Source organism: Felis catus, chromosome C2 (genome assembly GCF_018350175.1).
Source record: "Felis catus isolate Fca126 chromosome C2, F.catus_Fca126_mat1.0, whole genome shotgun sequence".
In the NCBI taxonomy this organism is placed as follows: Eukaryota; Metazoa; Chordata; class Mammalia; order Carnivora; family Felidae; genus Felis; species Felis catus.
In genome coordinates, this window is record NC_058376.1 from 157,240,523 (window position 1) to 157,253,853 (window position 13,331).

A 13,331-nucleotide genomic window follows, 5' to 3' on the forward strand; every position below is an offset into this window, starting at 1 on the left:
TTTTGGATTTCAGCACACTACGTTTTGCTGGACTCGTTCGCCGCCCCGCCTCTGCTCCCGTCCGGTAGGGAAAGGGGCAGCAGCTGTGGGGAGGGCGCTGGAAGGCCGACCTGTCTGATGAAGCACGTTTCCACCCCACGGAGAGTAAAAGACTCTGTCTGAGAGGCCCCCCGACAGTCTTCTGGAAGATTCTCCCGCTTCTCTCTTGGCTTTCTCCTTATAGAAATGGCAGATTCTGAAAAATAGGCTTTCAATTTTGATGACGTGCCATTTATCGATTTGTTCTTTTATGGACTGTGCTTAAGGGGCTTATCTAAGAAATCTTTGCCTAATGCAAGGCACAAAGATTTTATCCCATCCTTTCTTCTAGAAGATTTATACTTTTAGGTTTTCTGTTTAGGTCTATGAGCCATTTTGGTATGAAGCATGGGTCCAAGTTCACTTCTGTTTCTCTGGCATCTGGATACCCAACTGTTTCCACACCATTTGTTGAAAAGACTATCCTTTCTCTACTGCACCACATCTGTGTCTTTGTCAAAAATCAGCACATCCTGGTGTCTTTCTCATACTATTGGTTTTCTTCAAATATCTGATGCTCTGAGGTAGGATCTTCACAGAAAGAAGGACTAGGTGATCTTTGGTGATCCACTCCACCTAAGACTGGGTGACGAGAAGGGGCACTTTCCTCTCCCCGTGTCTCATCCGCCTTCACACCGTCCTCCCTCTGGATGGCCAGTGGAGGCTCTGTGTTTGCATACACCAACCTTTTGGATTTATGATTTTCTTGTGTTTTTCCTTTTGTGTAAATATGGTTTCCGGAGGAGGCAGAAGTAAATGGGAAGTCTGATTAGACCGTAATAAACCTTAGGGGTGTGTGGACTCACTTCCCCATCGAACGTTCGCCGGTCCTTCCCAGATACAGAAAGCGGAGGTGGAGAGATCGCCAGGGATACCACATACAAAGAGTTGGCTGGCTGGCTGTGGTCTCATTCCTCACGTCTTCAAGAAGCTCTCCTGGCCACAGAAGACCGTGGCTCTGTGTAGGGGGTGGCAGCCGTGGCCGGCACGGCCAGGCAAAGCGCAGGGATGCTAGAAACCATAGGGTCAGTAGCACGTACTTGGCCAAGAATCAGGCCACAGTCCGTCACGACAAGACCTTTTTCTGTTTTCCTTAATTATCTTTCACCATGGACTGGAGTCTGCCTCTTTTTGGGTTTTTTTTGAAGAAAAGTATGTATGTATGTATTTCTACTATCTAGTTAGTAATTAGGAGCGCTAGGTTTTAAAAACTATGTTGGGAGGTTTTTTCGTTTTTTGGTCCTAAAAGTATCAACAACCTTGGCCCCACACACCATTCGTTTCAGCTTCCAGAGTAATTAGCCTAAGACAGGCTCCAAAGCATTTACAAAGGAGCCAGCACTCTCCTTCACGCAATCTATTCCTGACCTAAAGGAGAACATAGTTTCAGCCTAAAGAACAAAATAAAAAAAGTTCAAAATTTCACATCTTGTTACGAAATCACTCTGGGTAATGACATTCCATCTTAAAAAGGGGGAAAGGAGGAAAAAAGCAAACACAAAGTGTGGCACAGACAGACTTAAAGACTTGTTCCTTTTGTTACGGGGCCTCTGCTTACGCTGTTAGACTCTCTCGTTAATTTTGATCTGGCTGTTTACACACATTTTTAATTTGTTCAATCATTTCACAGACCAGTAGTTTCACGGTTCAGTTTGTTTCAGGCAAAGTGGAGGGTTACAAAAAATCCCAGACTATCCTCAGGTTGGAAAAATCAACGGGTGGAAATCGGAACAGCTGTCCATGACCGGTGGCTCCTTTTTGCTCTAATTACAGAATGGAGTTCCTTCTGTAAATGTAAAAACTGTTCAGTACTAGCATAAAAGATACCGACGCAAACACACCCCTGGATTTCCCACCTTCCCCTGTCGTTCTCTGAAGGACCAGAAGACACCACATTTTCAGCTGCAGGTTTGGCTGGTGCTGACTCCGGAGTAAGAGCCAGGCTGGGGCACGGACTCTGAGACGGGGTCCCCGCGCCCCAGGGGACGGCAGAGGCTGTGCGCACAGCTGGTTTGGGCACACGGAGCCTGGGATATCCCCCAGTAGGCTCTTCCCTCCGCTCAGTCAGTGGCTGCAAAACTTGGGAAACAACAGGCGCCCCCCCACCCCCGCCCTCCCCGGCACATCTGCTTATTTACTGGTTTTCCTTAAAGCAGATGGACACAAACCAAAAATTTAATTCTCATCAATCTAGGAAGTATTCCTATTTCCTATTCCTCATAGGAAGTACTCCTATTCCTAGGAAGATTTCCTATTCAAAATCATAAAATATTTCACAAACACATGGAGTTGGGAAGAATGACAGAACCGCCCCCGCCCTCCCCCCCTCCCCACCCCCCCAAGCTTCTTGAAGACAGGGACACGGCCAACACAACAGATTCCGCCTTGGAAGCCCTTCATCTTCTACCCTCCCCCCCACGCAGAGGACTACTCCCCTGGGGTTGGTACTCCCCACTCCCACGTGGCTCTCCTCCCCCAATGTGTTACACCTACATGATGCATAGGACTGCCTTCCGTGTGTTAAAACTTCACGCGAGGGGCGCCCGGGTGGCTCAGTCGGTTGGGCATCCGACTTCGGCTCAGGTCATGATCTCATGGTTCGTGAGTTCGAGCCCCGCGTCGGGCTCTGTGCTGACAGCTCGGAGCCTGGAGCCTGCTTCCCATTCTGTGTCTCCCTCTCTCTCTGCCCCTCCCCCACTGGCACTCTGTCTCCCTCTCTCTCAAAAATAAATTAACATTAAAAATTTTTTAAAAAAACACAAAAAACTTCATGCCAGTGACAGCCGGCCGCACAGGCTCCTGGGTAAACGGGCTCCTGGCGTGCTGGGGTTCTGACTCCTGTGCTCCTGTAGCAAGGACTCAGCCTCCACCTGTGCCCTCGATCCCACAGCTGCCCGGTGCCCCACCAGGTCCACGGGGGACTGTCAGCCAGCCCAAGGAGGGGTGTTGAGGACGGACACACAGTCAGGTATCTTCTCTTCAAGCTCGTCTAAAAACACATCCGGGGGTCCTCGCTGAGGATAACTGGACAACTGATAACCTCGAACGGGAAGCAAATCAGCCAGTGACACAAGACCCCAGTACCCCATCCGCAGTCTAGTGAGGACGTGAGCTCTGCTCCAGACAAATCAGAAGGGAGTTTTATCAGGAAACATCACAGCACTGCTGACACACGTTTTGTCTGGGGGCAAACTGCTGCGTTGGGCACAAACCCAGGGTTAGAAGTGCCTCCCTGTCCCCCCCCCCCCCCCCCCCCCCCGGGGCAGGCCTGCAAAGCTCTCCATCTTGCTCAGGCTTCCAGCCCACCGTCAGCATGTTTCCTCCTCCCCTTGCTGTCCCTGCCCTGGACACGGGACCTCGCAAACAGTGAGTACTCGGTGCGGGTGGGATCCCGCACAGGGGAGAGCCACGGTTCTCAAACTGTGCCCGGAGGCACCCCCGAGCACTGCTGGGAACTCTTAGGGGTGCCACACGATATTCTGAATCTTGGAGAAAACCACAAAGACGCTCAGCTTCCAGCCGATGTCAGTTAAAAGCCCACGAAGGTTAGTCTTCCTCCTCACCTGGTGCTCAGTCTAATACCCAGTGAGAGGAGCCTTACTAAGGGGGGTGGTTCTGCCTGGGGGAGCGGAGAAAGGTCGCTCCGTCTGGGCACCTGGGGAGCTTGGGGCCAGGCCGGCCTGTGTGGGTGCAGCAGCCAGGTGCCGAGGGCAGCCCGAGAGGACTGGGCTGCTCGAGGTATGTGGGAGAGGGAGAGCAGATGTGGCCTCTCACCGAACGGGGCTGGAGTGGGGTGCTGATGGGTGGGAGGGCCCTGCCCCCAGAAGATGTGAAGAAGTCTTTTCCCAGTACTGCACACACCCTGATCTCGTTCCAAGCAAAGGGAAGTCGCGTGGTGACACTTTAGCTTAGCCACGCTTTGTGACATAGGCTTACTCGGCTCACCTATAAACTTAACTGCTAACCACCGCCCCCTCCCTCTTCGAACACGTGTTCTGCCTCCCAAACCACTGGCTTATAACCTGCTCCGGGGGACTGATTTCTTCTCTTTCGTCCTTTCGGTGCCTGTGGTGGGCGCCCTCGGTTTCACCCCCAGCCATTCCCATCTCCGGGTATCCATGCTTTGGACGTGGATACCTTCCCTGGGGTATGAGTGGGAGCTGGAACCTGCCTCTAATCAACAGAATGTGACAAAGGTGATGGCTGTCACTCCTGTGATGGGCCGCATTATGTGACGAAGGCGAAGAGATTTTGCGGATGTAATGAATAAGCTGACTTCAAGTTAACCAAAAGAGAGATTCTCCTGAGTACGCTGGCCGTAATAAATCGAGAGCCCTTTCAAAAGGGGCGCGGGCTGTCCCTGAAGTCAGAGACTGGAGAAGGAGGCTGCCGTACCGCGGAGGTCTACCGAGAGGAACACGAGAAGGAAATGTGGGTGGCCTCCAGGACTGAAGAGTGGCCCCAGCACACAGCCGGCAAGAAGATGGGGACCTGACGCTCACGATCACAGGAGACGCATCTGGCTCACGACTGCAGAGCCTGAAGATCCTTCTCCAGTTGAACTCTGATGACACCACCAGTTAAGCTGTGCTCACAGAAACCGTGAGTTACTAAATGTGTCGTTCTGGGCCACTAAGTGTGCGGTTGTTTGCTGCGAAGCCACAGGAAACCGACACGGTGCCCAAGGCAGAAATCACTTATGCTACATTCTCAGTGCACTGAGCACATGAAGCAGTTAAGCAGAGATGATCTCCAAAATTTTGCGGTTTTAAATAAGTGAAGATTTGGGGCGCCTGGGTGGCTCAGTCGGTTAAGCGGCCAACTTCGGCTCAGGTCATGATCTTGCAGTGTGTGAGTTCGAGCCCCGCGTCGGGCTCTGTGCTGGCAGCTCAGAGCCTGGAGCCTGTTTCGAATTCTGTCTCCCTCTCTCTCTCTGACCCTCCCCCGTTCATCCTCTGTCTCTCTCTGTCTCAAAAGTAAATAAACGTTAAAAAAAAAAATTAAAAAAAAAATTAAATAAGTGAAGATTTAAAACACGCTTTAAGTCTGTGCTACAATTTTCGTCTGCCCACTGATCGAGCCTATCCTTTCAATCTTGAGCAGATCCAAATTCCTGCGGGTTGCTTGGCTTTTCTGACACACCGACCCTGGTTTTTCAGGATTTTGATGGCTCTATCCTTTGGTGAATTCTAGACTTTGATTCTAAGCAATCCTACCTGAAAAGAACCCCGGGGTCAACAGGGTGTTGTACTTGTGGACCCCTAGAACCGTTCACAGGGAGGAGGCCAAGCGGGGTGTAAGAATGGCCACTTCCACCCAGGGTGTGGCCCAGGAACAGTCAGTCACTCCGACCCAGTGACTTCTGTGAGCCCTCTGTGTTGTAACTTTATGACGATTCAAAGCTTTCCGTTTATTTATGAGAAACTGACAAATTTCTCCTTAACGCTTTTTGATCTGTAGGTTTTTTTCCAAAGACCTAGAATTTCAACCTAGAATGTATACTTATCATTAGCTAATTACGGACAAATTCATCAGCTGCTTTGTCAAAGGTAATTACCTACTTCTTTGGGCCTGAAGAGAAAAACACTTTTGCTCTAATTTCCTCTAGGCGTCACAATAGTGAAGGCGGAATAGTTATTTTAGCCTCTCTTGAAAGCGTGCTGTGCAAAAGGACAAAGTCAAAGAATCACCCCTCCGCCCCAGAGCAGGGTCAGAGCATAAGGACAGGCTAACTCCAGATCCTTACTGTGACAACGTGGTAAACAGCAACACATTCACCCTTACAGAAACGCGGCTCTCAGGGGAGCAGAGAGGATCCCATCTGCCATGGCAACCACTCAGTGCCATCTTCCGGAACCTCCTGGAAGGGCCTCCAGAGAGCACCTGTGCCTGGCTGAGGGGGGCCTAGGGTTCCTGCTCCCCTGGGGCCGGCCCGGCCTCCTCCGCCATGTCTGAGCCCTCGCTGCTCAGAAACACGATGGAAACATCCAAAGAGATATTTGCAAATGCTTTCACTCACCATATTCAACTCATTTTCAGAACTTTGCGGGGGGGGGGGGGGCGGCGTATTTAGTTAAAACTGATTGTGACCACATTTTCACAGGCAGAGCTTTGAACACTGTGAGCTATTGCTGACATCTCAGAGGCAAGAAAGGACCCACCATCCCCTGTTTGTTGCGAAGTTGAAACAAGAGTCACATCGTAACGCTGGTAAGTTATCGGCACATGGGCAGCTGTCTCTGGCATGCGCATCGTGGCCGAGGGAGCACTGGTTATTTATGACACCGAGGCTCTCACAGGATGAATCACGTGGCTCCCAGCTTACGACAGTCAAAGTAGGCAGAATGCACTCTAAAGCCGGGTGTGCTGAAGTCTCTCCCCCAAGCAAACGCCTTCTTCGTCTCCCTCGTGGATCTCAGAGCTGTGCTGTATCCTCTGAGAAGGTTAAAGCTCGTTAGCTCTACAGCACAAAGCAGATGAAGTGAACACCACATGCCACTTACCACATTCCAAATTCTCTCCCCATCTTTGGGGATGCAGGCATTTTAAAGGACGGTGCCACTGATCACAGGACTGTCGCCTGAACGCTACGGAAGCCGCCTGGGGGATGCCCCCCCACAGCGTGCACCCCGAGTCTCCGCAGGGAGAGCTGCCCTGCAGCAATCCCAGAGGCCATCGCCTGCTCCGACACCTCAAGCTTAGCAATGACGACACCGAGGCAGAGGTTACGAGACTTGCCCAAGCTTGCCTGGCTTTTCCGCGCTGGAGCACAGACTGGATGGAATCCAGGCCTCGGACTCGTAAATTCTAGAGCACCGGGTAAGGTCCCTTGACCCGAAGGAGAGGGCCCAAATGACCGCAGGTGTTCTAAGCCCAGACCTCATGTTTTCCTCCCGGCACTTCTCGGACTCCCAGGGGCAGGGCCTGTCTCCAAGGGTCCTCCAGAAGGTTAATGCTGCTGCCTCGCACCATGGCGCAGCCACGACCCTCTTTGGGAACACGCGTGCAGGTATGGGGTCACCAGTCAAGGGGCGCGAGCTCGCTGTTTCATGTACACCACCAGCAGCTAGGTACTAGGAAAACAGGCAGGCTCCCTCCTGGCTATTCCAGGACGCAGGTAGGTAAACCACGATCACGCATAGCACGAAGGATGACCGTGCTGCGGCGGAGACCCAGAAGTCTGAAAAAAGGAGGAGAATGTTTCCAGGGGAGACAAGTGGGCAGAGGGAAGGAGCCAGGAGAGGAGGGAGACGAGGAAGCGCAGAGGCAAAAGCACGAGCCGTGCCCTGGGAACCTGGTGCGCTTCTGTGTGGCTGCAGAGGAGGGCTGGCCGGGAGACGAGGCTGCAGAGGCAGCCACGGCGGGGGGGAGGGGAGGGGTGGGCAGAGAGAGGGAGACACAGAATCCGAAGGGGGCTCCAGGCTCCGAGCGGTCAGCACAGCGTCGGGCTCGAACTCAGGGACCTGAGCTGAAGTCGGACGCCCCACCGACTGAACCACCCAGGCACCCCAAATGTTTTTTTTTGAGAGACAGCCACAGAGCGTGAGCGGGGGGGAGAGACTGGGGGGGGGGGAGGGAGATGCAGAATCTGAAGCAGGCTCCAGGCTCCGAGCTGTCAGCACAGAGCCCGACGCGGGGCTCGAACTCACGGAGCGTGAGTGAGATCATGACCTGAGCCGAAGTCAGACGCTTAACCGACAGAGCCACCCAGGCGCCCCTAGAGTTCCGTTTGTATTGGGGAGAGAAAGCTGTGGTAGTGAAAGGGCAAGTGGGAGGGACAGGGGAGCTGCAGGAGAGTCCCCGAAAAGAGACGGTGCGAGACCCTAACAGATTCCTCAGCATATCCCTGACTAACGAGAAAGTTTCCCTAAACAAGTCCCGGTACCATTGACGATCCCACGTTAGGGACCTCAATTCCTAACCCTAGCAATGGAAACCTAAAAACACAGCGTGTTACCTTAATGAGCGGTTCTTGGCCACACAGATTTCTCAGACGATGGAGAAGAAGAATCTCAGTTCATCCAAAAACTGATTTATCAACATAGTTCATCTATTAGTTATATCTCAGAGGCTGAAGCTACGTTCTTATACTCTGTAGAGTGACAGTCTCTGTACTTTTTAAAGTACCAAATGAAAATAGAGACATAAGGGAAACCAGCAGGATATGCTGTGATTTTCAAAATGGGCTTGATTTTCAACTTAGTGCTTGCTCCTTTGAGGAATTCAAAGGTATAATTTAAGAGTCTGGCAACTGAAGAATTATAATCAGCACTTGCAATGTCACCAAATATATAGCGCTTCCAGATCTCCTCCTTCCATACAGCCCCGTGTCTTACTTACTGCCCTACTTAAGACGCACACAAGGCACACGAGACGTCTGCTGGATGAATGAGAGAAACCCGCGATCTGCAGTGGGCACCGTGTCCCGAGCCCAGGACTGGGTTGCCCTCCTCACGGCTTTTTCCCTCTATATTCTGGCTGAGGAGTCTAGGTACAAGATCAGTGGAAGAACTTTGCGGACCTAGCTATTTTCTGACTAGTTGCAGCAGCTGTCCACTCATCTCTTCTTGCTTTGAGTTGCCTTCGCTATGACCTCTTCAACATCCCTGGTGAAGCTGCTCTGAACCACACATCGCCACCACCGCTGCCCAAACAGCCGACACCCACGGAACAGGAGCGGAAACGCAGAGTCTGAGGAGCCACGGCCGTGGGGGGAGAAGAGGAAGTGCATGCTCTTACTTCCCCTATAGCCACGCGTCTGTATCTTTCAGAATCTTCTTTCCCAGATGTAAAATCCGGTTTGCGTTACGGATCGCTAATTACGGCAGGGAACCGGAGTGAATTGTACCGGGTAATTTGAATATACAACAAAAGAACCATTACAACAACCAAAAACGCTCAAAAGCATGTGCGTATTACATTACTGAATTGTGAGTAAGTAAGATAAAAACCAACTAACCCATCTAATTTGTACTTCACACTTGAGGTTAATGTTAACAAAATACCGGATTAAAAAAAAACCAAACTTATAAAGGCCGAATGTCTCTCAAGTGTTTTAAGGGGAGTTTTTCTATTACATTTGAATATCGTTCTCTCTTTTCAGCATGTTCTTCCTGAAGACCCATCTTTAAAAAGGAAAGCAGGAGGAGGAAGAGAGCGATCTGAGTCCTTCATTTGTGCTCAAGGAGAAGCTGGGGTTGTTTCCGCCATGCTAATTGCTTTGACGATGCACAGTAAGATGTATTACATTACGTGAGATTATCTAGCTTTTTCCTCCCCATCCAACAGAAGCTGAGCGAAAGGTAAAACAAAGGGCGTGAGAACAGTACACAAGTTGTGCTTAACTGTATTTTACTACGAAGTTACCGCAAAGAGACTTTTTCTCTAAGTAATTTTACATATGTCCTATTACTGTCATTTAAAGAAATAATTTTACAAAATATTCAACTCTTCTTGCTGTGCTCATGGCTGATTCTGCAGGGCAAGGGTATTTGCATCCTGTTACCCGGATTGTAATGGAACCTTTCATGATGACAATATTGTGAGTCTTTCTCTATTCCTATTTTCTTAAAAACAAAGAAAGAAAGAAGGGAAGAAGGAAAGAGAAGAGAAGAGAAGAGAAGAGAAAGACATCCCAAGCCTGCAGCATGCTACACTACTCTGATGCGCTCTTGGACCCATATGAAAACCCTGATGTGCCTGCTCAAGCAGGGTGCCACTTATGTAACGGCAAGAAGGTAATGTCCCCAAACCCATTCCGTCCCACTTACCTCATCTAACTGAACACTCGGAAAACTCACGCTCGCCCACTGCACATACTTTGAATACAACAGTGCTGTATTAGGGAAAGAGAGGTTTTCTGTGAACACTTCCAGGTAGAGACTATGACTCCTCGTGGTCTGAAGAGTAACCTCCCTCCGATGGCTCTCCGACGTAGGACGCCATCCTGTTAACACGGCACACAGAAGCTGACGCCTCTCTCACCGGGTTACCGTATGAAAAGTCCCATCACGTCAGCAGGACGAGGTCCTTCAGCTGGCATGGGTCCATTTTTGCGTGTGTGCACCGAGGCCAAATTATTCTTCCAACGATTATGTCTATCGCCTAAGGCAACAGGTGTTTAGATGGTCTGGTCCACGTGAACGCAGCGACCCCGTAGGGAGGCGGGTTTGGAACCCTGGACAGCGTGGCGGAGATGCTAATCTGACTTCACCGCAAAGCGAAGAGAGGCGACGCCCACTCTGGGGCCACGCGTAATACCACCTTCAGCCCGGGGACATTCCGGTCAGGGAGACTCGCCCTCCCATTTTAACTGTTCTCCCTCAAAAGCAGATCACACGGATTCTGACGATGGTCTCACAGCTGTGAGAGTCTAAATGCAAATGGAAACTCGATGAAGGCGGATTGAGTGCGATTTAACCCTCTGGAAGCCCGGGAGGATATTAGAGAAGGGGAGCTTAATTTTGAAAAGACATTGTATTTTTCTTTGGTTCTCTGTTCCCTCGTCAGATCGGTGGAAATGAACTCGAAGTGCCTTGCAGAGCCGGCTGGCGACAGTGCTTCCACAGGGCCCCGTTCGTGCTTTCTCTGGAGGGATGCCACCGTCACAGTGCTCAGAACAGTGGAAAATTTGTATTTTCGCTGCAAACAAGCAGATGGTTTCAAGTCTAATGGAGGACCATTTGAAGATGCCTGAGTCTGTATTTTGCAGCTCAGGAACAACTGTGTCTGGTGTTATTGTTTCCCAGAAAAATCAACTTCAAGGGGATCATACACGTGCTAACCAACCATTTCTTCCTGAGACTGCCACCGTGTTAAGACATAATTAACTCACGAGAACCTAAGTTTTTTCTTCTCTCTACAGTTAACCTGATTGATTGGCGCACCCTGTGTCTGTCGGCAGGACAGGCCCGAGTTCCAGAGAGGAAAGATGTACGTACGTATTTTAACAAACAACTCTACAAGACAGGGGTATGTGGACTGTCACAAGCATTCCTGAAATTAGGGATGAAAGACAGCCAGGTCCTACAGCCAAATGTGGATGGAAATCGAACCCGCTCGGCCGCCCCACAACGACGACAGCTCATTACCACTCAGCCACCCCCTGGCCGAGTGCGCACGGTCTGAACAGGGATCTGAGGGAGCCGGGGGGGGGGGGGGTGGGTGACACACAGCTTCCCACTGGGGGCAGATCGGAAATGTTGATGCAGTTGTTTTAAGAGAATATGGAAAAGGAGGCAAGCAGAGGTGACTGTCGAGATGCCTGGTGGTCTCCACCGTCCCAGGCAGGACACCGGCGATGGCTGAGAACACAGCCGACGCCCAGGCGCTGGACTGGCTCTTGGGAGCATCACCCTACTTCCTGTGGTTACTGTCCCCATTCCACAGGGCGCACCAGCATCACTGAGTCAGCGGCTTATCTCAAAACTAGTGCTGTCTAGACCTCAGGGCCTCTGTCACAGAGCACTCTTTTTGACCAAGTGAAAGAGACCACACAAATGGCAAACAATTGTCTTTATTCCCTGCCTTGTTGAAACAACAAAAATTATGTGCACTATGATCTCAAGCAAAAGCTCTACTATGGCAGGGCCATGAACAAAGCTGCACTCAGGATCTGGCAGGAGGCAGCTTCTGTTAGAGCTCTTGACTGTTCAGCCTTTTATTTCCTGTTTCTCCCACCCTACTTTGTACTTTCCTCAGCCCAAGCCTGGAGAGAGGCTTCTGGAGAGGAGGGACGGAGAGTGTTCTCCTCCCTAGGACGCATGCACTTCTTGGTTCCAGGTGAGACAGCCCCTCGTCTGCCATCTGGTATGGCAACGTTCAGAGGCGAGTTAATTATGACCATCGAAGGGGCGGGCCGTTTTCTTCAGGGGACAGCGAGTTAAGTTGGCGTCGGTCAGGCTGCATCTCTGACAGCGGGATCTGAATGAGGTCCATCCCAACCTCTGCTCTTACCAGGAAAGCAGCCCGCATATCTCCCAGGCCCCACAGGGGTCAGCCGCACTGGAGGGGCTCCCCCACCAACGCCTGCCAGCATGGGCCACTCGGAGAGGAGATGAGCCCCTCAACCCCAAGCCCCCCACTAAGAGAGGGCAGTCTTCACGAGGGCTGTCACCCTCATCCTTGACACACAGCTTCCCAAGCAGGAATGCTGGCCAAGAGCACAGGCCACGAGTCTGTGCCCATCCCGGGGGAGGGGTTGAGACCAGGGGTGCCTGAATGCGCATCTGCAACGATCCACAGGAGAGAAAGCAGGATAGTTTGCTAAAAGGAAATGAAGCGGAGAGAGAGGGGGAGAGGGGGAGGGAGAGAGAGAGACAGAGCGAGCATGCACGCAAATAGTAACCCAAACATGAAGAATGAAGGTTAAAAGGAGGGCGGCGTATGGATAACATAAAATGCAAAGAATGGCCACTCTGGGCACGTAGGCCTTTTGCTTTCTTGAAAATCAGGAAAAAAGAAGAAGAGACAGAGATGGGGGGGCGGGCGGAAGAAAAGAAAACGGTGACTGACCTACGCACGCAGATTCTACAGAATCCTACCCTGCAGCTCTGTCCTTCCATGTTGCTCTCGCACCACTATTCCTACTAGAAACTCTAAGCTCGCCTTTATTTCAAGCCCACTACGCGTGAATGTCGCCACTGAAAGAGCAAGTAACTTCTGAAAATCCCGCTGTGATTTCTGAGAGCAGCCCACTGCCCGGGGAGGTGACCCCAGTTTTCATTTCCAGAAATCCACTTGAAGTCCAGATGAGTTGTGGTTGACTCGCATTTCAAAATGACCTGTGTTGGGTTAAAGTACAGCTGGAGAGTAACCGTTTTGAAGGAACCACAGAGCTTGGGCAGGGTGGGGTGGTGGGGGGTGGGGTGGGATCGGAGACAGCTCACGGCCAGAAAGTAGGTAAATGTCCAAAGCAAGCAGTTCCTTCTCTTTTGCAAGGTCTCCAAGGGTGGCGTATGAAACCCATCCATTTCCAAGGGTGGAGTATTAAAAAGGAGTCTTTTGTCTCCCGGTGGTCAAGTTCTACATTGCACTCAGCAGAGAATTCTGTTATCTATGGTGGAAAACGGTGGACAAGCAATAGACTCAGACTCGGTTGCCGGCCCGGACCCGACTGCTTGCTTACCCCGTGTGGTTACTCCTGTCATTACGCCCATTTCACAGAGGAAGAAACTGAGGCCCATAGATGTTTGGTAACGTGCCCAGGGTTACTCAGCAGTGAAGCTGGGATTCCCGAGACATGTATACCTGAC

At 51.2% G+C, this 13,331-nt stretch overlaps 1 protein-coding gene across 8 annotated transcripts in view; it reads right to left on the bottom strand.

Annotated features, from left to right (window-relative positions):
• The window catches only part of ANO10 (anoctamin 10), a 287,855-nt gene that overhangs the window by 38,444 nt on the left and 236,080 nt on the right, over window positions 1-13,331 (bottom strand). Inside the window, exon 13 of one of the 8 annotated variants that reach the window (XM_023260815.2) lies at window positions 11,578-13,132. The exons of 6 other annotated variants lie outside the window; for them this stretch is intronic. In XM_023260815.2, the coding sequence (XP_023116583.1) occupies window positions 12,962-13,132 (171 nt within the window). In that variant the 3' untranslated portion in view covers window positions 11,578-12,961. Of the gene's footprint in view, window positions 1-11,577; window positions 13,133-13,331 lie in introns of those variants that run through there. One more of the 8 variants, XM_045037975.1, reaches the window with a different exon arrangement.